General features: G+C 51.7%; 1 protein-coding gene across 2 annotated transcripts in view; it reads left to right on the top strand.

Annotated features, from left to right (window-relative positions):
* The window catches only part of Ece1 (endothelin converting enzyme 1), a 98,807-nt gene that overhangs the window by 49,755 nt on the left and 22,519 nt on the right, over nucleotides 1–26,533 (top strand). For both annotated transcript variants that reach the window (XM_040756307.1, XM_040756306.1), the window contains exons 3-8: nucleotides 5,153–5,294; nucleotides 9,397–9,609; nucleotides 19,515–19,636; nucleotides 21,490–21,636; nucleotides 22,353–22,418; nucleotides 23,628–23,819. In XM_040756307.1, coding sequence (XP_040612241.1) covers nucleotides 5,153–5,294; nucleotides 9,397–9,609; nucleotides 19,515–19,636; nucleotides 21,490–21,636; nucleotides 22,353–22,418; nucleotides 23,628–23,819 — 882 coding nt within the window. The remainder of the gene's footprint in view (nucleotides 1–5,152; nucleotides 5,295–9,396; nucleotides 9,610–19,514; nucleotides 19,637–21,489; nucleotides 21,637–22,352; nucleotides 22,419–23,627; nucleotides 23,820–26,533) is intronic.

The following is a 26,533-nucleotide window of genomic DNA, read 5'->3' as shown; positions in this document are numbered from 1 at the left end:
AAAAAGAAAATATAGTCGGGCACAGGGCCTTAATCCCAGTACTTGGGAGGCAGAGGGAGGCAAATCTCTGAGTTCAAGATCAGCTTGGTCCACAGAAACCCCCTGTCCATGAAAAAAAAATGGCTTAAGGGCCTGAGGTTACAAATTTATGCTAGCGAGGTCCTGGATGCGATTCCCTAACAACATGCACATGTACCCAGGGAGGCTTTAAAAGCAAACTAATTCCACTTAGAAATAATGAATCTAGTATTTTACATTTGAGTGTGTGTATATATATTTTTGGGGGTGTCTAACTTAGACCCTCTCCCTAGCTTGAGTTGAGTTCTGCCAGCCCTCCCCTTACACACACACACACACACACACACACACACACTTTTTTGAGATAGAATCTCAACTTGAAACCCCCCCCTCGCTTTTCTCCTAATCACGCCACCACACCTGGCCTGTATGTCCGTATTTTGTTTCTTCTTGTTTTTGTTGTTGGTTTTTGAGAAAGGGCATCACATAGCTTAGGACAGCCATGAACTTCCTGTGTCCCCGAGGACGTCCTTGAACTTCTGATCTTCCTGCTTCTGCCTCCCAAGCGCTGGGTTTACAGTTGTATGCAGCACTGGGGACCAAGCCGGGGGCTTACTGTTTGCTCAGCTCCGTGTCCCAGCCCTCTAAGCACAGGTTTAACGCAATGCAGCTCTGCCTGCCTGTCAGGAGCTTTAGGGACCCCAAAGCACCTCAGCTTTCTTTACAAGATGGGTCATTGTGGGTATCCCACCCCTTAGAGCTAAGATTCAAATGAGGCAATATTGATTTTTTTAAAGCATTTATTCTGGTGCTCTCAAAATGAATTTAGCTGTCACAGAAACTTATCGTGGCTGATACTTCCATGATGCATCGTGTATAACGTTTTCCTTCCAAAACTCTGCTCTGAATGCCAGCTACCTGGTACCCTGTTACACATACACTCATGCACGCGTACGTGCACGTGCCGATTGCAGTAGCTTGAAGGAAAATAATTGAGATTACACCTGCAGCCAGCATTGGGGGCCTGATCACAGCTGCCTACCAAAATCTCTGAAAACCATCCGTTTATTTCTGGGGAAAAAATAAGGAAAGGGAGCCGAGATATGAAAATCTCAGAACCCTGATGCCCCACCCTCTGCACAGGGCCGCCTTAGGAGAATAATTTGAAGGACAGACCTACTTAAGACTCCAGACAACTTCCCCCTTGTCAGGAGGGACCTTCAGCTCTGTCCACCAATTGCAGACTCTTGGCCAGCAGGTTCTAGAATCTGATATGGTCACACCTGGGGACTTCACCCCAGCTTCCTAGTGTTAGAGTTGAGAGACAGGCTTGGAGGCTGCCTTGGCACACCCCTGGGGTCCTGGCTGACCTCCTTTCCCTCATGCTAGAGAACTGCCTATTCCTTCTGGGAAGACACACATTTCCTGAGACTGTGATTCCTCTTAAAGGCTGATTTTTTGTTTGTTTGTTTGTTTTCTGGAGTCTGCTCCCACAGGAGGAGCTATTAAGCTGTCACCAGTCTCTTCAAGGTCAGGCATGGAGGAGCATGTGGCAGGTGGGACTCAGTGGCCTCAGCCGGAAGTCTACCTCATGGAAACTTTACTGGAAGGAACTTCCCCAAAGTGATCCCCCCATGAAGGCAGCCCCACCCCCCAGGCTGAGCTGTCAAGGTCCACCTACTCTTAGAGGCTGAATCTGAGAGCCCGGTCCTCCTGCCAGCCGTCATGACGCTGAGCCTCTGTAAGGGTGGGCTCCTTGCCAGAGGTTTGGCAGACAACCCCTGTTGGCTGCTCGGTGAAGCCAGGTTGCTGGGGGCCCTTAGACTCTGAAAGCAGGCTAAGCCCGGTTCCCACCCCTGTACCCTGTACTGCTGGCCCTTCTCCTGGACCCCAGGGCAGGCACCTTCCCTCACCTGTAGAACTTGTTCTTGCTACAAGCCTAGGTGAGGCTGGCGCTTACTTCTGTAACTGAATATTTATCCCCGCTTATAATAGGCTTTGTTCCTGTGCGCTGCAAGCCCTGGGAACACCAGGGCTGGACACCTCTGCCTTTTCCCTCCCACCCTGTCTCTCCTTCCCTGCTGCCATCTCGAACCCTTCCTCTCTGTTCCTCTTCTCCCTCTCCTTCTCTCTTGGAAGGGCATCCCTGTCTCTCCTGTCTCCTGCTCTCTTTCTGTCTCTACCTCACATTGTTAAATAGGATGCTAAGCCGGCCAGCAGGCTGAGTCCACAGTGCATTAGCGCTGTTACTTGGCCAATGGCCATTCCTCAGTCACCTCTCCCAAATTGGATTGGGAAATTAATCCTCCTGCCTTTCAAGTGGCCACAGTGTGGTCTCCTTTTTTTTGTTTTTGTTTTGTTTTTTTTTTTTTTTTCCGAGACAGGGTTTCTCTGTATTGTTTTGGAGCCTGTCCTGGAACTCGCTCAGTAGACCAGGCTTGGTCTCGAACTCACAGAGATCCGCCTGCCTCTGCCTCCCGAGTGTTGGGATTAAAGGCGTGCGCCACCACCGCCTGGCCAGTGTGGTCTCCTTTGATGGCATGTCCTCATGTTGTCAGGATCCTCTCCAGAGCACTCTCACCTGTTCAGAGACAGCCTGGGACGCGTGCTCTCATGGACACAACACCTTCTGGCCATCAGTCATCTCACTCAGATTTATCTCGGGTTCTGGTACACAGAGAAGCCCCTCGGGTTGAGCCAGGCGTAGCCTTGCCAGGGACATTGACATCAGTATCCCTTCACCTGGCTGTCCTTCTGCTCCAGGATTTGTCCCAACCTTCCTCCACCCCCTCGCCTGCTTCGTGGTCATGGCTCAATTAACAGAGCTCAGAGGTGGGGAGACCTCGGTTTAAGAGGCCTCCTCAGCTTGGTGCCAACTCCGGGGAACTCGTAGGACAGACTGATTAGCTTGGGGGGAAGCAGGGAAATGCCACCTCATCGGGACACTAAGATGCTGTGCTGAGGGGAACAAGGAGACAGCCAGGTGCAAAGACATCAAGGAGGTGAGAGAGGAGGAAAGAAGAGACGGCAGATAAAAGCAAATGGATAGCCGGGCGGTGGTGGCACACGCCTTTAATCCCAGCACTCGGGAGGCAGAGGCAGGCGGATCTCTGTGAGTTCGAGGCCGGGCTGGGCCGATAGCCTCCAAAACAATACAGAGACCAGAAGGCACAAGATGGGCCGTCTCTCCAGATCATGCAGTTCCCTCCATGAGACCCTGCCCTCTCCTCCCCCAGAAGACAGGCAGGCTGGGACATCATTGCTCCATGTCAAGCTAAGTGTTTAAACAGATGGCATCCACTGTGAATTAAATTAGAATCAAGGCAGAATTGAATTAAAAAGCCACAGTTTCAAGTAAGACCAGCAAACGGGATTTGAAAATAGGATCATTAACTTTTGTCATGTTTATTGCTTGACTTTCAAGTCTGGGCCAAGCACTTCTAGGTTTCTGGACAAGCCTTGTCTCTGAGGGCAAAGGGAATTTGGAGCAGCTCCTGTTTAAGAAAGTCTAGAGGATCTCCTCAGGCAGTCCCCACCACCTCCAGGCCACCCACCATCACCTGGCTACCACCATGGGATACACACCTCGTGGCAGTCAGGGAGTCTCCCAGTCCCCAGCATCCTTTTTACAGTTTTAGATCCCAGTTTTCCTTCCAGAAGAAGTCCCCACGTTCCTCTTTCTCTTTAGCACCCAGGGGGTACCCTAGGATGGCCAAGATACCCTTCCCGAAGATGACCCATCTCAGATCTCGTGTGCCAGTTGTGGGATGCCTTCTAGGGGCTCTGGGGGCAGTCCTTGCACAGCTCTGTGGGGACTCAGCGAGTTGGGTGTCCCCAGGTCCCCTGGTATGCTGGGGACCTCTTAGGGGCTCCTGTTCCTCTTCTGTTCCCTGCAAGCATTACTCCCCCCCCCCCCTCCTTGTCCACCCTAAAGGGCAGGTGCAGTGACAACTCTTGCCGGTCCTTTGGAGGGGGTTCCTATTCTTTCTCACAACGATGCCTTGTACCCCTGGCCGTCTTGTCTCCACCCCCAACCCAGATATCGCCTCCTCCAGGAAGCCTTCCATGCCTACCCATCTATCTGCTCATCATCTGCTTACCCTCCCCACTATAAGCGAAGGAATCCGGTTCTCCCCCCTTGAGTTGGTGCCCAGCTGTTTGCACAGGGTGATGTCACTGAACAGCCCCACCTTCTGGGGACTCTTCCTGTCTGTGCCCCTCCTGGCTTTTGCAGGAAGTACCTCTTGGAACAGAAGAGACCTCACCCCCCACCCTCCCACCCCCGTGCTGGCTTTGGGTGTGAAGAAGAGTAGGCTGAGGGCCCTGAGTACTGTTGGCAGGCATGTCCCTCCTCGAGTCCCCTGCCCCCACCGGCCTGCCACACCCTCCACTTCCCCTCATTGTACCTCCTTTCCTGTTTAGCCAGACGGTGGGGGCCTGGCACATTTTTCCTCCATTAGAAGACCTGCCCAAATGGGGCTTTGTCTCCTCTTGTCTTTCCCCACCGTCTCCTAAGACCATGTGTCTGGCCCGTTGGTGGGCTCTAGAATCTACAGATGCCTTCAGATCGCAGCCCCACCCATTCAGCTATGTGACAAGTGACCGACAACCTCAGTTTCCTCATTTGTAAAAAGAAAAGCCGCGAGACAGCCCTGATGGGATTAGGAAGGCTTAGTGGGCCGAATGTGTCCCCACTTGTAGAGAGCAGGAGCCGTGGTCATGTCCTGCTCTGTAGATGCAGGAGCTTGCTCTGAGGAGGGCCCAGCTGGCCGCCCTCTGGATTCCTTCAAGGCCAAACATCCTGTTCTTTTTTGAGCTCCTTACTGGAAAAATGGGAAAGCTGTTGTTTTTGCTTTTTTTTTTTTTTTCATCTACCCGTATCTAGTGTCACAGAAATCACAAGCCCTCCTGGGCTGAGCTGCTGGTTCTCATGTCAGAGCAAATCTAAGCTACTGGCCAGGGCAGTGGGTCTGTTCCTGGGTTAGGGCAGATTCTGGGAACTGGACCACCTCTGAGGCAGATAGGCAGCCTGATGCCTCCCCAGGGTCTGGTCCTGCAGCAGAGCCCCTTCCTCTTGGGGAAGGGGGACCCTGAGCTCACAGTCTTGCCACCCCTCTCTCCCCCTTCCCTGCAGGTGAACTTCCGAAGCCCCCGGAGTGGCCAGAGGTGCTGGGCAGCTCGGACCTCAGTGGAGAAGCGGCTGGTGGTGCTGGTGCTGCTTCTGGCAGCAGGCTTGGTGGCCTGCCTGGCAGCCCTGGGTATCCAGTACCGGGCAAGTAGGTGAATCTGTTATTTGTGGTGGGCTTAGCCATGCTCCCTTCTGCTCTGTCACTCTGTACAAGGTGGGGACCTCGTTCAAGCTGTACTTGGCCTCCAAAGCCAAGGAGAGAGATGCCTAGGGACTCAGGATGCAGACAGAGAGGTGGGTGGAATGAGTGCTATGAAAGATTTGAAATCAGAAGGACAAATTGGGGTGTAGTGGCTCATGTCTGTAATCTCAATACCCTGGTAGACTGAGGCAGGTGAATCAGGATTTCAAGGCTAGCCTGGATCACTTAGTAAGTTCAAACCTTTCTAGACTATGTTAGACCCTGCCTTAAAGCAATATAACCAAAAGGATATGAGTTCACACCCTGGTTCAGCAACTTAATGGCTGGACAAGCCCTTTCATTTCCAAAACTTACATTTTTCCTTCTCTAAATGAGGAAGGGGCGACTCTGATGACATATGTATCTGGTGTCTCCGAGGACTTCTTCAGTTAGCGTTGGCTCTGTTGCTGTGAAGGCGTGACTGTCTGCCATCCGTCGGCTCAGCAGAATGACAGTAATGGCTTCTGTTTACTGTGGAAGTGTGTGCCGAGTGTGTGCAAAGTAGAGCTTTCTCTTTCTGCAGCTACCCCATCCTGAGTCAGCTGCAATTCAGAGCATCCTGCCAGGCAGGGTGGGCCCAGCACTGTCTGCCTGCTCTTGGCCCAGAAATGGTGAGCAGGCTGGACCCCAGCAAGCATGCTGCCCTGGGACTCCCCTTAGGAGCCCCAATAGTTTCTTCGGGACTCAAAGAGTGCTCCCAAAGAACAGCTCAAAAATAAGAAGCACAGTGGGGGCTGACAAGATGGCTCAGTGTGTAAGGTGCTTGAGGCCAAGCCTGACAGCTTGAATTTAATCCCCAGACCTCACAGCTGTTGTTGCTGCCAGGTGGGCTCCTGAGGAGGAGTCCAGCATCTGCCTCTGTCCCATTCCTCTCTCTGCCTCCAAGCCTGGACTTGGGATAGAATGGTCCTCTTGCCTTAGGGTGGAGCTGGGCTAAGGCTCTGGAAATCCGTGCACTACCTGAGAAGGCAGCAGCTGCCTCAGGACTTGGAGAGCCTCATTGCCTCAGCAGGCCCTGACTTCCCGCGTGTGAACAAACACCAGGCCAGGCAAAGCAGGCCCTGACTTCCCGCATGTGAACAAACACCAGGCCAGGCAAAGCAGGCCCTCAGATTCTGGAAGCCCCACCTCTAAGCAGTGCCTGGGCCCCTGGAGACATTCTTACCCACCTCCCTGCTTCGGAAGCCTCCTTTCCAGGGACTTTCAGCCGCTTTCCAAACAGCAGCAAAACCAACACAAGGTTCTTCGAGGAATGTTGGTCTTTTTTTGTTTTTTCAGTATTTTAAAACGTTTACTGATTAATCTGTCTGAGCATTTTGCCTGTGTGTTTGTGCACCTCATGCATGCTTGGTACCTGTAGTGGTCAGAAGAGGATACTCTAGGACCTAGAGCTACAAATAGGCGTGAGCTGCCATGTGCCTGCTAGGAATTGAAACCAGATCCTTTGGAAGAGCAGCCAGTGTTCTCAACCACTGAGCCATCTCTCTAGCGGGAAATTTTTGTTGTTTGTTTTTTGTTTTGGTGTGTGTGTGTGTGTGTGTGTGTGTGTGTGTGTGTGTGTGTGTGCGCGCGTGCGCGCGTGTAGGCCAGGTGACAACACTTGGATGTCATCCTTAGGAACACCATTCACCTTCATCATGATAGTGACTCTCACTGACCTGGAGCACTTATTATGCTCAACCAGCTTGCATTGGTATCACAAGTGTGTGCCGCCACTCCTGGCATTTGTACATGGGTTCTGGGGTTACTGACCAACCTATTTCCCTAGCCCTGTTCTGTAAAGCATTTTAAAGCATCTTGAGGGCCAGATGGATGGCTAAGTGGGAGAAGGCACTTGCTATCAAGCCTGATGACCTGAGTTCGATCCCCAGAACCTACATGGTAGAAGGAGGAGAGCACTGATGCCCATAAATTGTCCTCTGACTGCCGCACACTTGTGACACACAATCTCACAGTACACTTACACACACACACACACACTCACATGTGTACTTACATGCATACTCACACAATCAATACGTCTTTAAAGGATTAAAGCATCTTGGAAGAGTAAATTACATCTGAGCTGGTTTCTGCCTTCTCAGCTGATTGTGTGTCCCAAAAGAAAGGTATATTAGCCCCCTCTCCAGCAGGTGACCAGGTCACAAACACTTTCCTTTCATTTAGTAGCTTAGTTGTTCATCCACACACACTCACTGAGCAGCAAGGGATGCGTGAAAACAAGTTCCTACTCTTCTAGGGAGGAGGACAGGAATGTAACTGTGACCTAGCACAGTCCGTGATAGGATGGCAGGAGCCCAAGGCAGGAAGGAACACAACACAAGAGAGCCTGGGAAGGTTTCCATGGAACGGGGAACTTAGATGAGAGGGCCCCAAATATCAATCAGTTAGATAGGGTCCCCCAAACAATTCATTAATCAGGCTCATAGACTTTAAGTTCTTGATGGGCCAGGGATGTTTGGGTTTCATTGTTGTTTTGGTTTTCCAAGACAGTTTCTCTGTGTATCCTTGGCTGTCCTGGAACTCACTCTGTAGACCAGGCTGGCTCAATCTCAGAGATTTGCCTGCTTCTGCCTCCTGAGTGCTGGGATTAAAGGCATGGGCCACCACTTGACTTCTCATGTTGTTTTCAAACCCAAGTGCCCTCAGTGTCTGTCTTCTGGGTATTTCCAGTCAAGATTTTGCCAGGCTAGACTTCCTGCAGTTTGCTGAGTAAAAACAATAGGTACTATTTTCCCAACATAAAGTTATGTCATAATAGTGAATAGCCCTTTTCAAACATACACGCACACACACACACACACTCACTCTCTCTCCTTTTATCCATATAAAGGAGTTCTGGCCTTCCCGGTGGCGACTCTGGTTTAATTAGTGTTACTGTAAGTGACTCTGTCAACCCTGCCACAGAAAGACTCTCCAGGGGCTGTGACTCAGTGGTAGAGCACTTGCCCAGCATGTTCAAGGAAAGCCCTGGCTCCATTCTCGGCTCTTGAAGATTCTTTTCAGCTCAGATGCCAAGAACACAATAATTTTGTTTTGTTTTTTGTTTTTGTTTTGAGGTAGGGTCTCATGCACCTCAGGCTGGCTTCCTGCAATTCTTTATAGTTGAGAATGACCTTGAACCTCTGATCCTCCTCCCTCTACCTCCCAAGTGTTAGGGTTACAGGCCTGTGCCACCATGCTTTGTTCTATGTATTAGCAGGGACTGAACCCAGGATTCTACTAACTGAGCTACATTCTCTGCCCTAATTGTGTATGTGTGTGTGTGTATATATGCATAAATGTGTGTGTATGCATAAATGTGTGTGTATGGTGTGTGAATACACACATGTATGGTATATGCACATTGTATAATATTCTCTTTCTTTTTTTTTTTTGTTTTTGTTTGGTTTTTCAAGACAGGGTTTCTCTGTGGCTTTGGAGGCTGTCCTGGAACTCCATTGGTAGTCCAGGCTGGTCTCGAACTTACAGAGATCCGCCTGCCTCTGCCTCCTGAGTGTTGGGATTAAAGGCGTGCGCCACCAACGCCCGGCTAATATTCTCTTTCTCACATACAGAGACAGAGAGGGGGGGGGGGAGGGGGAGGGAGAGGGAGAGGAGAGAGAGAGAGAGAGAGAGAGAGAGAGAGAGAGAGAGAGAGAGAGAGAGAGAGAGAGAGAGAGAGAGAGAGAGAGAGAGAGAGAGGAAAGAGCCTGGAAGACATCTATTGTTAATTGTATTGAAAAGTCAAATGAATTTGCTGGCATCAGGATCAGAAGTCTTCATGGAGGAAGGGCTGCTGAGAGAAAATCGGCTTTAGCTCCGAGCTCTTTGAACCACCAAAAGGAGTTTACAAAGCTAACAGAAGTTTTATTCTAAGCTTCTAGAACTCTAAATCTGCTCACCTTGTATCTCATGAGGGATCTAATAGCTGCCCAGTTAGGTCAGGGCTAGGTGGGGTTTGTGGCCCCTGGGCTCCAGGGCACCTATGTTATTCACCTTTCATTGACCTTTTGTCCTTGGCCCTCAGGAACGCCCCCAGTATGTCTGAGTGAGGCCTGCATCTCAGTGACCAGCTCCATCCTAAACTCCATGGACCCCACGGTAGACCCCTGCCAGGACTTCTTCAGCTATGCCTGTGGGGGCTGGATCAAGGCCAACCCGGTGCCCGATGGGCATTCACGCTGGGGGACCTTCAGCAACCTCTGGGAACACAACCAAGCCATCATCAAGCATCTACTGGGTAAGAACCAGGGGACCAACGAGGGCCAGGTCCCTCACTGTGTGAGCCCGAGTGAGTCTGAGTTCTGGTCTCTTCGTTTGGGACCTGAGATCCGTAGCACCTATAGTTTGCAGCACTGGTGAGCATGTGTGAGGTGTTGGCACTGAGTGGGTACACAGAGCTTCTAACCGAAGCTTTCAAGGCACAACTCAGCTCCTGGCTGGCGCTGACTGAGTTTGTAGTGTTGTGAGGGAACGGAACAGAGGTGAGATGCTCTGGATCAGACAGTACATTTTGATCAACGGTGATGTCACAGAGGATGGGGTGTGCCACTCAGTTGGTAAATGTTTGCTTGGCATGACATATAAGGCCACGGGTTCAGTCCCCAGCTCACGGGAAATCTAGTGTGGTATCTGTACACACCTGTAATCCCAACACTTGGGAGGTGGAGGCAGGAAGATCAAAAGTTCAATTAAAGTCAACCTGGGCAAGCCAGACAGTGGTGGCGCACACCTTTGATGCCAGCACTCAGGAGGCAGAGGCAGGAGGGTCTCTTGTGAGTTCCAGGCCAGCTTGGTCTATAGAGGGAGTTCCAGGACAGCCAAGGCTACACTGAGAAAGAAACCCTGTCTCAAAAATAAAACAAAACAAAAAAAGGTCAACCTGGGCTTCAGAGCCTGTCTCAAAAAAGAAAAACAAAAGGAAAGTATGACAAATAACAACTTTTCAGAGTTTGTCACTCCATAGATAGAGTCATCTGGGCTGCTGGTGATCTGCCTTGAAGAACACTTGACTATTCAAAGTCCCTTTGGCAATAGAATCCATGATTAGACCCTCCCGCAAGGTCTGACCTGCTTGTGCTATGTTCCTGGTTAATATATAAGATCCTGCCCACCCACTGCTCCTCTCCCAGGAGTCCCAGCATGTGCTGGACCACATGTGCTGACCTCAGCAAGCCCTTTCCAGCCCCCTCTCTTGCTTCCCTCTGCCCTCTGCCCTCTCCGGGGACTCCCAGAGCTGGAGAAGGGCCAGATAGGGTAACATCTATTAATTTATCTGTCAGTGACACAACTTAGGTTCATGAATACTTAACTATGTCTTGGCAGTTGGTTGGATTTTCGAGGCAAGGTCTCTCTATGTAGTCCAGATTGGCCTTGGATTTGAAGCAATCCTACCTTCACTGGGCTAGGGTGACAGGTGTGAGCCACCACACCCAGCTTGTCAGGGTTTTGGGTTTTTTTTGGGGGGGGGGTGGATTTTGAAGCAGGGTTTCTCTGTGGCTTTAGAGTCTGTTCTGGAACTAGCTCTTGTAGACCAGGTTGGTCTTGAACTCACAGAGATCCACCTGCCTCTGCCTCCCGAGTACTGGGATTAAAGGCATGCATCACCACTGCCTGGCACTTATCAGGTTTTTTAAAAGCTCTTTAACATACTGAGGAGTAGATGACATAGAAGTAGCCACTTAAAAGAGGACAAATCCTCTCTAAGTGACGAAAGTCATCTCAGGAGATAGGAAATGATTCCAAGTTAACAGCTGATTTCTAGGCAGCCATGCCCTTCAGATACAAGTGGGTTAAGGACACGGTACCTTTCCTTCCCACCCCCAGCCTCAGACCAGGACTGTTGCTAGGCGACCTACCCAGCCTCTCCCCCCAAAGTCCCCAGCAGCTCCTTAGCAGGACCCCTCAGCTCATTACTTTACCCACCAAGTTATCAGGGTTCACGGGGAGTAGCCTGCAGCCCTGGGATATGACTTCCTATCTACTCTGTACCTTGGGGTCAAGTTGATGGTGGGGATCTTGCCCTGTTCGGTAACAACCAACCAAGACCTTGACATAGGGAACAACAGGGCCTGGTGGTATCAGGGCCACACTGCAGAGCTCTGAGCCAGGTAGGCTCCCTACAGACCAGCTTGGCTGCTCACCCAGGGCCCTATTCTATGCCAAACATCCTAAAACATGACTCCCAGTGCTATCCGACAGGGAAGGTTGCTATGAGTTTTGACTCGAATGCAGTGGTTCAGAGACTGAACATGGGGCCTGGTTCCTAAAGTGCTCAGCAAAACGCAGCTGCCCTTCTGGTGCCTTTGTGTGAACTCCAAGTAGACGCCTCCCTAGCAAACTACATGACTGTAGAGGGGACTTTCAGTCCTTGGTTTCTCCATAGCATAGACTCTCACATAGGTCACTGGTAAGGGTGCAGTGAGGGATCAGAGGATGGCAAAATCCTACACTATCTTATGTCTCAGCATGATGCAGACCAGCTATCAGTGAAGGTGGTACTGGGTGTATCTCAAGGAGCTAAGTTTTTAATTTGTTTTTCATGATGCATCCACGGAGGTACAGGCCTATGGTCCTGTTGTGGATGACACTCAGACAAAAGTGAATTTCCCAGAAAATGATGGAGCTAGGGGTTCAGACCAAGAGCTGTGGAGGGAGACTCGAAGCCTGTGCTGTCCTATTCCCAGCTCTCTCTAAGCCACATCCACTACAGAGAGGCCCAGTTTTGCTTGGGAGTGAGGCTTATTACTTTTTCTCCAGTGGCTACTTGGTTAAGCTCTACAGGCCAGGCAAGCCCTAGGCCTCACATAGCTGAGTCACTTCTATGGCGTACTGGTTAGCAACCACTCACTCCCGTACACACACCCAAGGCGTGTGCTAGGGTCTCCTTTCCCAGCCTCCTCCTGGAAACTAATGGAGAAGTGGCTCTTCAGCAATGTCTTAGTCTCTATCTCTCTCCCTCTCTCTCTCCCTCTCTCTCTCCCTCTCCCTCTCCCCCTCTCCCCCCCAGGACTCAGGCCTCAGGAGAGCCAGAGCTAAGAGCTGGCAGGCACTGGAACACAGAGGGTGCTCAGCACCTCCAAAGGTAGCCTGTGGGGGATCTCAGATAGGTAGGGCGATAAAATGGAGCAACTTGGAGTGTCAGTGAGGACTATGCTGCTGACCCAACAGCACAGATGTTAACATGAATGCGAAGTGTAGCCTTGAACAAGCCCTGTCTTGTGAATGATTGGTGTCCTCCCTCCCTCCCTCCCTCCTTCCTTCCTTCCTTCCTTAGGGTCCCTGGCCCATGCTGGCCTTGCACTCCCTATGAAGCCAAAAATGATTTTCAGCTTCTCACCCTCCTGTCTTCACTTCTAAGTGCCGGGATTACTGTGCCTGGCTTATATCAGCCCTTAGACTTGGCCTTGCCTTTGGCTTTCCAGCTGCGCTTAGCTCATATTATTTCACCATCTAGACAGCCTGCCCCACAAACCCTTCCAGACCACGATCTCCCTCCCCATCTTGTGTGTGGGTGTGTGTGTGTGTGTGTGTGTGTGTGTGTGTGTGTGTGTGTGTGTGTGTGTGTGTGTGTACTTGCCCATGCACATTTGTGTGCATGCCAGAGGTTGATATTGACTATCTTTCTCAGTTGCTCTTCTACCTTGTGCTTTTGAAGCAGGGTCTCTGTCTGAAACTAGATTTCACTGTTAATGCTAGACTGGCCGACCAGCAAGGCCTGGAATTGACCTGTCTCCATCCCCCACAGCTTTGGGGTTACAGGCCTAGGTTGCCACACCCAGCTTCTATGTGGGTGCTGGCATTCCACACTTAGATCCTCATGTTTCTAGGACACTGAGTCATCTCCTAAGCCCTTTAAACTCTCTTAAGCCTATTTTCCTGTTATGTCTTCTAGCAAAGGGCCTCCTGGGGCCAGAGCCACACTGGTGTGTATGTACCTTTCAGATTTACAGCATCTTATAAGATGGGAACGTAAAACTGGGCATGGTGGTGTATTCCTGTAATCCTGGCATTCTGGAGGCAGAGGTGGGAAGATCAGGAGTTCAAGACCATCCTTTGCTATATATTGAGGTCGAGGTCAGCCTGGGTTATATGAGACCCAGACTCAAAAGCAAAACAAGGATAAATACTTAAAATACTAAACATAAGCTTGGTGTGATGATTGAGGTAGCACAAATTTCATAAAGAACAATCAGCTATCAAGGCTAGGGAGGCAGCTCAGGCGGAGAGTGCTTGCCTGGTATGCACAAGCTCCAGGGTCCACCCTTAGTACCAGAGCTGGGGGGTGGGGGTGGCGCATGAGGCAGGGGTAGGGGGAGATAGCCATCTCCCTTCCTTTTTATGTCCCTGATGCCAGTCGCTCTGAGAACACAGAACATTCCAGTCTCATGAAATGGGTGCTTGTGGGTGACTCGGCCATGAATTATATCATCCCATATCATCTCATTTTCATTTTGATTATGTCCCCCCCCCATGTTTACTGTCTCACGCTGTTTCCTCTTCCTGTCCTCTGTCTGCCTTACAAAGGCTTCCCCTGGTATAGTGCCTGCAGCAGTTGGCGTATTTTCACTGTAGATTGATTTTGATGGATTTGATGATTCAGTCAGGGAGCTGGGTGCCCGACTTCTGGGGGGAGCAGAGGGGGTGGGGGGTGGGGGTTGGTGGCCTGGTTTTTCAGCATACTGACTAGCAAGAAAGAACAAGCAAGCAGAGAGACAGAGACGCCAGTCCAGCCTCAGCCACTTAACTTATGTGACCTAGGACTAGTTTCCCAATCCCTGGCCTATAGATTGGGTGTGATCCAAGTAAGAGCCACTTGTGAGGAGTGTTATGACTAGTTGCATACATGACCACACCCACATGCAGAGAAGCAGTCCGTTTTCTCAGGGTTCAAATTCCAGCAGGCTCATTAGTCGATTTGTCGGCTCCTTCACCTTCCTGGCCTCTTTTTCCTTCTCTTTGGCTGATAACACCTCATCCATCGCTCTGTGGTGATGAGACACAGGCCTGACCTGGCCCGGCCTGCACTCGGCACCAGGAAGTATTGATGGTATTGTCACAAAGAACTGGCCTCCTCTTTATCAGCCGCTCTTCTCCCTCTAGTGTGGAGTTCTTGAGGCCGGGAGCTGTCTGAACTGAGTCTGTGGTTTTATCTAAAACAAACACTGGCCTTGCCCTGATGGAGACTCCAGGCCCCACATACTTCTGCCCAAACAATGCCGTGGCCGTCAGAGAGACTGTGGAATTCCCAGGCACCCGGTTCCTGCAACCCATCTCAGCCCCCTGCCTGCCTGCCTGGCGTTTGCTTCCTCACCCCAGCGGCGATGTGAGAAAGGGATCCAAGAAAAACTCCCAGAGGAAAAAGAGAGCCGATTAATCAGTGTGCTGTCTTTCCTCTCTGGGACTTTGGGGAAGTGGCTGTAGAGGTTTCTGGAACATGGGGTCCCTGGAAGGAAGTAACTAGGCAATTGGAAACTCTGTTGTCTGGTCCCGTGCTGCCAAACGATTTCCACACCACTGGAGCCCTGGAGGTCTCCTTTACTCCCAAGTTTTCCCCTGGCCTTTACATTGCAGTCAGCAGTAGCAGCTGCTGAAGAAGCCAAGCCCAGTATGCAACTCTCTTTCCATCCCGTTCCCAAGTGCTTCCTGCCCCTTCTCTGCCACTCTCCAGCCCAAGCCCTGTCTTTGTTCACCTGGTCTATGGAAGTACCTCTCATGCAGCCATCTTTGTGCTCCCCCACAGGCGTGTTCACGTGTGTCCATGTGCATTTGGAGGCCAGAGAGCAAGGGCAGACGTTTGCATCCATTTCTCTCTACTCTCTTTTGGGAGGGGCAGGATCTCTCGCTGACCCTGGAGCTCACTGATTCAGTTAAATTGACTGGCCAGTGAGCTTCAGGGATCCACTTGTCTCCATTCCCCCACCCCTGCCCTCCAACACTGGGCTTGCAAGTGTGTGCAGCTGTACCCAACTCTTAGGCGGGTGCTGGGGATCTGAACTCAGGTCCTCATGCTTGCATAGCAACGCTTTACCAACCAAGCCAATTCCCCAGCTCCGTATGGCTAACTTGATTCAGTTCAGGTCCTTCTGGAGCTTGAAAGATAGTAGCTGCTCCCAGATGAAGAGGAGAGGAGGAGGCCAGTGTGCCACAGGATGTCCCTGAGCTTCTGCTCCCCCCCCCCCCAGGTCAACACTGTCCCTGAGCATCTGCCCCCCCCCAGGTCAACACTGTCCCTGAGCTTCTGCCCCCCCCAGGTCAACACTCACAGGTGAGACAGACACGCCTGGCAGAGATATGAATGCTGGCCCCCATTGTGCCCACCCATCCTGCCTACCTTCCTCTCCTCATAGATCTCAGCCTGGAACTGGCCTTATTGTAGGGGATGGGGGCATCCCTTGGAGTTGGTACAGAGTACACCCAGACACCAAGTTCTCAGCACAAAGGGAATTTATTACCCAGAAGGGGCAAAGGTTGGGGAGGGGCACTGCCTCTGGATCAGACAGAGGCAGGCTGCAGGGGGAGCAGCAGCAGGTGTGTGTGTGTGTGTGTGTGTGTGTGTGTGTGTGTGTGTGTGTGTTTTAATTTGGTTTTTTTTGTTTTGTTTTGTTTTTGCAGGAGTGAGTTTTAAGGAGAAAAAGGGAAGTCTGTGCTAGGACAAGTTGACAAGTCCTGATTGGACAGGTCAGACATTGTAGTCAAATAATGAAGTTTGATTGTTGGACCTTGGTGTTTAGTCTCAGGAGAGGGTCAGTAGCCAAATAAGGGAATAGGCCTTGGGGGCCAACTTGAGGAGTGTAATCTGTTTGGCAAAGGAGAGGGAAGAGGGATGGGTAACGCCTGCCAGCGCCATGTTTGCCGTGCTTGGGCCTGCTCAAAAGCTTTTCACCACCCTTCTCTCCCAGATAGGATGTTCGGCTTTATTCTACGGGGGCACTAGGCTCTGTCCTTGTAGCACATGTGGCTGAGGGCCTACTGTGTGCCTGGTCCGAGGGACACAAAGATGACTGATACAGGACATGAGGCAGAGGCAGGCTAGACGCAGCCCCATCCCAGTGTGCACGTAGATGCTCTCATCACTGCTTAGTGGCTGTCCCCATACATCCTTTACGCCTAGCCCAGGAGCTGCCAACCCTGGGGACTGAATGATTTGCTGTGAGAGAGCCACGAGCATGACCGCAGAAACCCAACTTGGTCAGGGAAGCCTCACAGGAAAGGGTGGCCTTCATGAAGCAAGTGTTCTCTCTCCCTCCAGATGCCGGCAGGGCGGGGGGCCGGGGGGGGGGCAGTGGGGGCTGGGGAAGGTGGGGGGGTGTCCGGTCGGTGGCCTCCAGCTGGAAGTCAGAACACACAGTGATGAGCACAGCCATGCTGTCCCTGGGAAGCTTGTCTTTAGGTCTCTTATCTCTGTGGCCTTGGGGCCCAGGGGAAAGCAGATGCCAGGCTCATTTTCCAGCAGAGTTCTGCTCTGATGCTGGCCCTGGCCTCAAAGGGTCATGGCCAGAGCCAGGTATGGATGGTGAGTGAAAGCTTCTGCGGCCTGGCCAGCACCTGACACTTCTGCTTTCCCTTCTAAGAGCTGAGCTGGTGGGAGTGTTGCCATAGAGATGAGGCCCTGGGATGTGGTGCGCTCCCCCTTCCCATCCCTCCAGTGCTCTCAAGCCTGAGACTCTGGCTCTGCTGTTTCCAACCTCCCTCCAATGCCCTCAAGCCTGAGACTCTGGCTCTGCTGTTTCCAACCTCCCTCAATGCTCTCAAGCCTGAAACTCTGGCTCTGCTGTTTCCAACCTCCCTCAATGCTCTCAAGCCTGAGACTCTGGCCCTGCTGTTTCCAACCTCCCTCAATGCTCTCAAGCCTGAGACTCTGGCTCTGCTGCTTCCAACCTCCCTCTACTAGAGGCTTCATCCCATCATTCCCTTGGGACCACTGATCAGTGACAGCTTTGGTGCCATTTCTGGTGAAGATGGGGAATGTGACTCTCTGGAGGCAAGAGATGCCATTGATGATTAAGACTTCCCAGGAGGAGCTAAAGAGACAGCTCAGCAGTTAAGAGCACTGGCTGCTCTTCCAGGGGTCCCAGGTTCAATTCCCAGCACCCACATGGCAGCTCACAACTGTCTGTAACTCCAGTTCCAGGAGATATACTCATACGGACATACATGCAGACAAAACACCAATGCACATAAATTTAAAAAAAGACTTCCCAGGAAATGCCATCACCTGCCTGTGACAAAGGGCTGTCTCTCCTCCACAAGCTTGTCCTTTTGTGCTCCTCTCCTTGGTCCTTTAGTGTCCTGCCCTTCCTCAAGGGCCCCTCCCCACCCCCTTTATCTTTGAGACTGAGCTCACAGAGAACATCATCTGGAACTGGGGCTGCACCTTAGCTGGTAGAGTGCTTGCCTAGTATTGCCCATTGCCCAACATTGCCCAGCTTTGCAGGGCTCTGGGGGTAACACCAGCACTGGGTAAGCTGAGCACAGTGGCACCTTAGGTCATCCCAGCTTGAAGTCATCACATTCTTTAAAGTACTTTGTTCCCTGCACATCCCTGTCCCTTGTCCATATCATGAGCTCTCCAGGGTCAGGGAGCAGGTCCCATGTCTGTCTGTAAAATTTCATACTCAACCTGGTGCCCAGCATCCAGGCTGTGCCCAGTGTGCTGAAGGCCTAGAGTGAAGCTTCAGATCAGCAAGCCTCTGAGAAGACCTGGGAGCTGAACCTGGCCTCCACAGGGTTTTGTGCACAAGCCCCGGGGAACAGGGGCCTTGCCATTGGTATCCCAGTGGTTACATGATGTGTGGCCCAGAGTGAACCTATGATGTGATGTCTGCCTGGTGAATGGAGGCATAGGGTCCCGCCAGAGACTGGTTATGGAGGAGGAAGAGCTGGGGTGATCTTGCAAGGAAGCAAAGGAAAAGACTTCAAGGTCAGAAACCAGTGTGAAAGGAGGAAAAAAAATGGTCTCAGCATTGCAGAGTTGCCACCCTGAAGCTGGACTCTGGTGTATGTGTGCACGTGTGTGCACATGTGTGCCCACTCAGACACAACAGCTCTGGTACACAGTAGATCCCTTGAGGGCCTGAGCAGCACGAAGTGGTGTGACTACCCTGGGAACAACAGAAACCTTCCAGGCCACACGTGTGCTGGCATGTGGCCTTCAGCAGGCGGCAGGTAGCACGGGAGCTCAGGAGGGGGGAGGGGGAGTCTCCTGGGTGTCCAGGAAGCTCTAAGCCCACCCCACCCCCCGGTAGGATGAGATACAGCCCCAGCCTGGGCCACCAGGGTGGGACGTGGAAAACAACCCTTTGAACCCTCTGTAAGCCTGGCAAACATATCTAGCCCTCACAGGAGAAAGCGGGAAGTCAGTTCCTAATGAACGAAGCCTTTCAAGTCTTATCCAACTCCTGCCTCTCTCCCAGACAAGGTCATCTGGGATCTGAAAACCATGGCAAGATGCCTACCTTTCAGGCAGGGATTCAGGGCCTTGTGCTGTCTGGTAGGGAAACCAGCCATCCTGCTGGGTGGGCACATGTCTTAGTTAGGGTTATAATTGTGATGAAACACTAACCAAAAGCGAGCTGGGGAGGAAAGGGTCTGTTTGGCTTACACGTCCACATTGTAGCCCATCACTGAAGAAAGTCAGGACAGAGCCAAAGCCAAAAGGCAGGAGCTGATGCAGAGGCCATGGAGGGGGGTTGCTTACTGGCTCACTCATCATGGCTTGCTCACCCTGGTTTTTATAGAACTCAGGACCACCTGCCTAGGGATGGCCCCACCCACAATGAGTAGGGCCCTCCCCATCAATCACTAATTAAGAAAATGCTCTACAGGCTTGCCCACAATTTGATCTTATGGAGGCATTTTCTTAATGTTCCCTCCTCTCAGATGACTTGAACTTGTGTTGTCACAAAACTGTCCAGCACAACACGCATTGCCTTCCCAGAGACATATCTGTAAGGCCATCTTGCAGAGAGGAGAAACACAGGACACACTTTTGGTAACAGTCAGCTCCTCATATAGAGCTCGGGGACAAGGCTTCTCTTCCATGGGCAGTGATTACCATGGTGCTTTTGTCCAGCCCGGAGTGCTGAGGATCCTGGAAGGGCTCACCCAGTTGGGACACAACTCTGTTATTTCTTGACATTCTAGAAAATTCCACGGCCAGCGTGAGTGAGGCAGAGAGGAAGGCCCAAGTGTACTACCGTGCGTGCATGAACGAAACTAGGATTGAGGAGCTTCGGGCCAAGCCCCTGATGGAACTGATTGAGAAGGTGGGTGCCCGGGTGGACGCCCACTGCCTCCTGCTGCTCAGCCTCCTGCCAGGGCCCCTGGCGTCCACCCCAGCTCTCAGCCACCTCACACCTCCAGCTACCACGCCCAGCCCGAGCTCGGTGCCCATCTGTCTGCTGTGGGTGTTGAGGTTGCCTGAGCATGTGTGTGCTTAGCTCCATGTGGTGGATCTGTCTGCTGTGGGTGTTGGGGTTGTTTTGTTTTGTTTTGAGACAGAGTCACATAGCCCAGGCTGGTCTCAAACTTGCTATGTAGCCAAGGATGTCCTTGAACTTGTGATCTTGCTGCCTTGACCTCCTGAGGGCTAGGACTACAGGCATGCACCACCATGCCTGGTTTTATATAGCTCTAGAGATTGAGCCCAGGGCGTTGTGCGTGTGAGATGTACCCTGCGAGCTGAGCTACGTCACTAGCCTCCCGCCCCAACCAGTCCATTCCGAGCACATTTGCAGTCTTGGGTGGCCTCCAAGGAACGCTGCCTGAAGCTAGCTAGACTTCCGGGTGCAGGCAGAGGTGGCTGGGGATGTTTTCGAGCCACCCCTGTGCCCTCATGGGCTTTGCTTCTCAGCTCACCTTGAGCATGGGCATTGGTGACCCTGGGATAGTATCTGTCCCTCCTCTCCTGCACGGGCCCTATGGGCCAGCATATGCCAAGCTGGGGGACCAATGGTAGAGTGTGTGTGTGTGTGTGTGTGTGTGTGTGTGTGTGTGTGTGTGTGCGCGCGCATGTGTATTTATTTGGGCACATGGAGGCCAGATGACAGCATCAGGTGTCCTGCTTTGTCACTCTCTTCCTTATTCCCCTGATATAGGGTCTCCCCACTGACCATGGAGCTGGGGGGATAACCAGCAGCCCCAGCAATCCTCCCATTTCTTCCAGCACTGGGGTCATAGACTTGCAAGATGATGCACCCAGTTTGGTTTGTTTGTTTGTTTGTTTGTTTTTGTTTTTTGAGACAGGGCTTCTCTGTGGCTTTGGAGGCTGTCCTGGAAGTAGCTCTTGTAGACCAGGCTGGTCTTGAACTCACAGAGATCTGCCTGCCTCTACCTCCCGAGTGCTAGGATTAAAGGCATGAGCCACCACCGCCAGGCCTGCACCCAGTTTTTATTGCAGGAATTTCAACGTGGGTTTCCATGCTTGTGGAGCAAGCACTCATTACCAGTTTGCAAGACGACTGTGACTTCTCATTCTTTTCCCCATAAAGACCACTGGAATTATGTTTCAAACTGTGTCCATGGCAGAGTCTCTGACCTCCACCCCAGGCATATGGGGTCAGCAGGCTTGTGTTCTCTTGGCACACTTAAGTGACCAGGTGTGTTATCACACACTTTTAATCCCAGCACTCCGGAAGTGGAGGCAGGGAGTCTCTGTGAATTCAAGGCCAGGCTGGTCTACATAGTGAGTTCCAGGACAGCCAGGACTGACTGAGACCCTGTCTGTAAAAGAGAATCTAAAAACCAACAAAATAAAATTCCAAGATGAATGGTGCCCTAAGTACCAAGACACACAGACACAGAGACACACAGACACAGAGACACACAGACACAGAGGCACACAGACACAGAGACACACAGACACACAGACACAGAGACACACAGACACAGAGACACACAGACACACGGACACAGAGACACACGGACACACAGACACAGAGGCACACAGACACACAGACACACAGACACACAGACACAGAGGCACAGACCCCCTCAGCAAGCATCACCCTGCTCATTTGCATAAGAGGGCAGAGTACTGCTCCAGGGTCACACCAGCTCACCACAGGCACACACCTGTGCGCACACACACCACCCGCCCCTGTCTGCTCTCTCCCCACAGCTTGGAGGCTGGAATATCACAGGACCCTGGGCCAAGGACAACTTCCAGGACACGCTGCAGGTGGTCACAGCCCACTACCGCACCTCACCCTTCTTCTCCGTCTACGTCAGTGCCGACTCCAAGAACTCTAACAGCAATGTGATCCAGGTGGGCTGAGCCTAGGAAGTGACCTTAACTCCTGGTCACGACTGGTGGCACCCTCTACTCCCCTGCCTCAGCCCCTGGCCTTTGTGGCTCTGCTTGGGATGGATTTGAGTCCATCTCTCCCTGGTTTCACCTGACCCATCCATCCATACTACTCACTTGCTGTGTGATCTTAGGCAACTGGCTCAGCCTCTCTGAACTATACTTGCCTTGTCAACACAATGCACTATAATAACTCCTATCTGAGATGAGGTATGCTAAGACGGAGTCAGACAGCTTCCATGGCAGGTCTCTAGAATGCTCCTCTCCTCCCTGCCCAACTCTCAGAAGGTTCTTTACCACCATTGTCTCCCCAAGTTTCCATTCCAGTTCTGCAGGGTAGCTGCCATTTCCTTTACTTTCTAGAGGGAGAACCAAAGGATCAGAAAGGTTCGGTAACTTCACCATGATCACACAGCCTGGGGTGACTCGAACCACATGGACAGTGTTTGGTGAAATACTGTGTTTTGTCTAGGCCAGGAGTTGTTTAAAGAGATCTGTCTAGCCCTTCAGAAGAACCCAAGTCCCTGTAGCTAGGGGTGGAATATACCTGTCCCACCCCTAGTCCCTGGGTGGATATATCAGATATGGTTATCAGCTCCTCTTGTTCCTACTGAGACCTGCCCCAGGGAAGGCGGTAGCCAAGCAAGGAGCTTCCCTCTCACTCTGTCCCCCTGCAGGTGGACCAGTCCGGCCTCGGCTTGCCCTCTCGGGACTATTACCTGAACAAGACGGAAAATGAGAAGGTGAGCTTGCCCAGACTGCCCGGGTATGCATGACAGCACAGCTGGGCTTCTGTGAGGGCTCGGTTTCCTGAAGGCTCACAGGAGGGGGAGGGGTGTCCCCAAACCTCCTGCAGTGCAGGCACAGGGGCATCATTTACCCCTTCTCTAAAGAGGGCAGTGGTGACAGCCTTTTGTAGGCACTAGGCCTTTTGTGGGGTCACTGCTGTCAAGCTGATGGTACTTTTACCTCACCTTTTACTCGGGGACACTCACAGTCGACTCCTCCAGAACCTTCTGTGCCTATGATGCCCTTGGGGAGACCTGACCTGAGGCTCACACACATGTCCCACCTGCGCCTGCTCAGTGCCCAGTGCTGGGGAGGTGGTCCCCAGGGACCTTGAGGTCTAGGGGAGGTGAACCTCACTTGACTGACCGCTCAGCCTCATTCTGTTAGTGGAGAGATAGCTGAAGCAATGTAATTCGGGGACTTGACTCAGACCAGGGGCCACGCCGTTGGCAGGTGTCTCAGAGCAGGCTCATTGGGCCAGTGAGATGGCTTAGCAGCCAAAGAGGCTTGCTACACAAACCTGGCAACATGAGTTCGATCTCCAGAAGCCACATAAAGGTAGAAAGGGAGAACTGAGTCCAAAAAAACTGTCATCTGGCCTGTATACACACAACATGGTGTATGCAACCTCCAACACATCACGCACACACACACACACACACTCACAATGTAAAAAAGTAAACAAAAATAAAAATTTAGAAGATAAAAGATCGACTTTGGAATGAGCCTAGAGAGATAGGGCCAGGGCATCAGGTCCCTCCTGGGCCACTCTGGGACCTGTGGAAGCATTTCAGCTCAAGCCTAAGAGCTGTGGGGAACCAGTGGACAGACACAGCATCAACATCATTCTTGAAGCTATGTTTCAGAAGCTGGGCTTGGTGACACATGCTTGTAATTCCATCATTTGAGGCAGGAGTATTACCACGAATTCCAGGCCAGCCTGGGCAACCGAGTAAAACCTTGTCTCAAAAATAGAATAACAAGTCAGACATAAACCTTTAGGGAAGGAGAGGCAGGTGGATCTCTGTGAGTTCAAAACCAGCCTGGTCTATATAGTAAGTTCCTTGGCTGTATGTGCTGGGCTGTAGTCTGTCCTGCCCTCCTCTAGCTCAGAGGACAGCAGGTGGCTGCCACAAACAGTTTTGGGGTGCTGGATTCCACAGGTGCTGACTGGATACCTGAACTACATGGTCCAGTTGGGAAAGCTGCTGGGTGGTGGGGATGAGGACTCCATCCGGCCCCAGATGCAGCAGATCTTGGACTTTGAGACAGCGCTGGCCAATATCACCATCCCCCAGGAGAAGCGCCGTGATGAGGAGCTCATCTACCACAAAGTGACGGCTGCCGAGCTGCAGGTAATTTGAAGGGTACCCGTGCACGGGGCCAGGGCTTCAGTGGAAGCTCTGGGGACTGGTGCCTCAGACCCACTTACCAGACAGATCCCTGAAGTCACCTGATGAAGGAGGGTGTTGATCCTTTCAAGGAGGGAACCTTACCCAGTAAAGACCATGAGGATAGAAAGGGATGCCAAGGTGAGGTTGCTTTCTGAGATGTTTCCCTGGAGACCTTGGTGGCAGTGACAGCTCCCACGGGTGGAATGGTTCCATCCCTTCATGTACCATGGAGCACTGCAGAGTTGTGGGATATAGTGTTTCCCCCCCTTTTTTTTATGAAAAACTCCTGCAAAGCTTATTTCTCGTTATTGTTTTGAGAGACAGTATTATGTATCACAGGCTGGCTTTGAACTCACCTGGTAGCCAAGGATAACTTTGAATTTCAGATCCTCCTGCCTCTATCTAAGTGCTGGGATTACAGGTGTGGGCGACCATGTCACTTGGTTTCTCTCTGTAGCCCTGGCTGTCATCTGTCCTGCAGCAGAAGACCTGGTATTAATTAAATTTAGAAGGGGAAACTGTCAGGGCCCATAACGATGACTCTGCTTCGTCTTGCCTCAGGGTCAGAGAATTCAAAACTATCCTTAGTAACTCAAAAAACTTAAAGGTCTAAGACTTGGCTACTGTAGGATGTTTGGTAGGTCTTGGTAGCAGATGTCTTATCTGGTGACTCCTACATGGCTGAAGGGCTGGCCGGGACTCAGGCGTGGCTCCCTAGAGACCTACTCTTGATTGTGACACACCCTTGAGTTCTAACTGATGGTTGGACCTATACTTTCTCTGAGATAACCAGAGCTGGAGGCCTGCTAGAGGCCTGCTCTGACCTCTTTAGTCAGTCCTGTCCTATGCTGCCCCCTGGTGGCTGCTTGGCCCTCAAGGCTCCTCAGTTAGTGGCCCACTGGTTCCTACTTTGTAGTCTGTCTTGCTGTCCAGCCTTGTCTTAGGCCCCAAGGGGACAGGGACTTTCATCAAGTGACATCGTTGACTGAGCCTTGCTCTTGCCCCAAGAAGGACACCATGTCTGTTTCGTGAAACCAGAGTTTCACCACTATGTCCTCTCATCTGACCCAGCCAGCTTTGACGGTCTGTCCCTTCACATGGACTCACTCACCTGCCCCCAACCCCAGCTAGCCTGTTCCCCAAGAGACAGTCTGTATCTCTCTGCTAAGAGCTTTGGGGGGAGAGAAGCTGGGCCCTGACCTGGGCAGGAAAGGCTAGGGACTCATGTTTAATGATTGGCACACTTAAGCCAGGCTGGAAGAGTTCTAGGAGGAGCCATAGCCCACTCAGGCCTCCTGTAGCTGCCAGCTGCCTGCAGGTTCCCAGGGGAAGTGGCGTCAAATGGGTTGTTATGGAGACAGGTAGTCTGTGCAGGGTACCATCTGGCACTGTTTTCCACTCTGAAGCTAAAAGGTTGAGGGAGATGTTGTTTGCTTGGCATAATTTGGTTTGTTCCAGCCCTGCAGGTCTTACCCTGGGGGGCCTCATAGTAGTCTGATGCTGAAACCAATGCCCGGAATGGTGTAGGGCACACCTGTGGTCAGCCAGTGTTCACCGAAGTCTGGACCCAACCTCCTCTCCCCCTTGCTTTTGAGCTATTCTCCCACAGAATAAAAGGGGAAAACAATGATTGGTTCTACCTAGCCTGCTCCCCAATGCTCAGGAGGGATGGCTGCTTCAGAGGTAGCAGCCTACCAGCACTAACCTGGGCTTGGGGTCAGAACATGGCACTGCCCTATTCCATCTCAAGCTGTGTGATCTGAGGCAAGTCACATGACTCAACCCTTTCCTGGTAGAGTAGCTCATGGCCCGTTCTCTGAGCCCTGCTCTGGGTCGGAACACAAAGGTAAAAGGGACACAGTCCCTGCCTGCCCAAGCAATGGCGGTTCGCCATTTTAACTCTCCGGGGATCTTTGGAGGGCAGATGTTAGGGGATGTTAGCCAGGAGGACTGGGAAGATGTGCAGGTACAGGAAACTGTCTCCAATCTTGGAGAAGCCCTGAACCCCATGAGGCTGGAATAGGCCTGTCTACCCACCTACCCACGGGTGTGATGAGGTAGAGAGAGGTGAGCATGTCCAGTGCTGACCGGTGTGACTAGAGGTGCTACCTGGGTCCCCGGCACTAAGATAATTACAATTTTTTTTTTTTGGTTTTTTGAGACAGGGTTTCTCTGTGGCTTTGGAGGCTGTCCTGGAACTCACTTTGTAGACCAGGCTGGCCTCGAACTCACAGAGATCCACCTGCCTCTGCCTCCCGAGTGCTGGGATTAAAGGCGTGCACCACCAACGCCCGGCTTGATAATTACAATTAATTAAGCACAGAGCATCTTCTCTGATAGCTGAAGACTTATTTTCTTTCCAAACTCTGGGTGAATATAGACACCGCCAGCTTTATGGTACGGTTCTCGCCTAGCCCCGCTGCTGTACCGGATGGCTTCAGGCTAGCCTGGAGCAGAAACTGAATTCAGAACCATGAATCAAACAACCTACATCACTTCTCCAGACACTTTCCCATCCCTTCGTAGGAGCTTCTGTGTCCAAGGCTGCTGGAGGTGAGGCTCCCTCCTGTGCCTATTTTTCCAACTGGGGAAGGAGTCTTTTTTTTTTTTTTTTTTTTTTGGTTTTTCGAGACAGGGTTTCTCTGTGGCTTTGGAGGCTGTCCTGGAACTCGCTT

The sequence above is a fragment of the Mesocricetus auratus genome, unplaced genomic scaffold, assembly GCF_017639785.1.
Source record: "Mesocricetus auratus isolate SY011 unplaced genomic scaffold, BCM_Maur_2.0 Super-Scaffold_100014, whole genome shotgun sequence".
Classification (NCBI taxonomy): Eukaryota; Metazoa; Chordata; class Mammalia; order Rodentia; family Cricetidae; genus Mesocricetus; species Mesocricetus auratus.
This window is presented reverse-complemented; position numbering and strand designations above follow the sequence as displayed.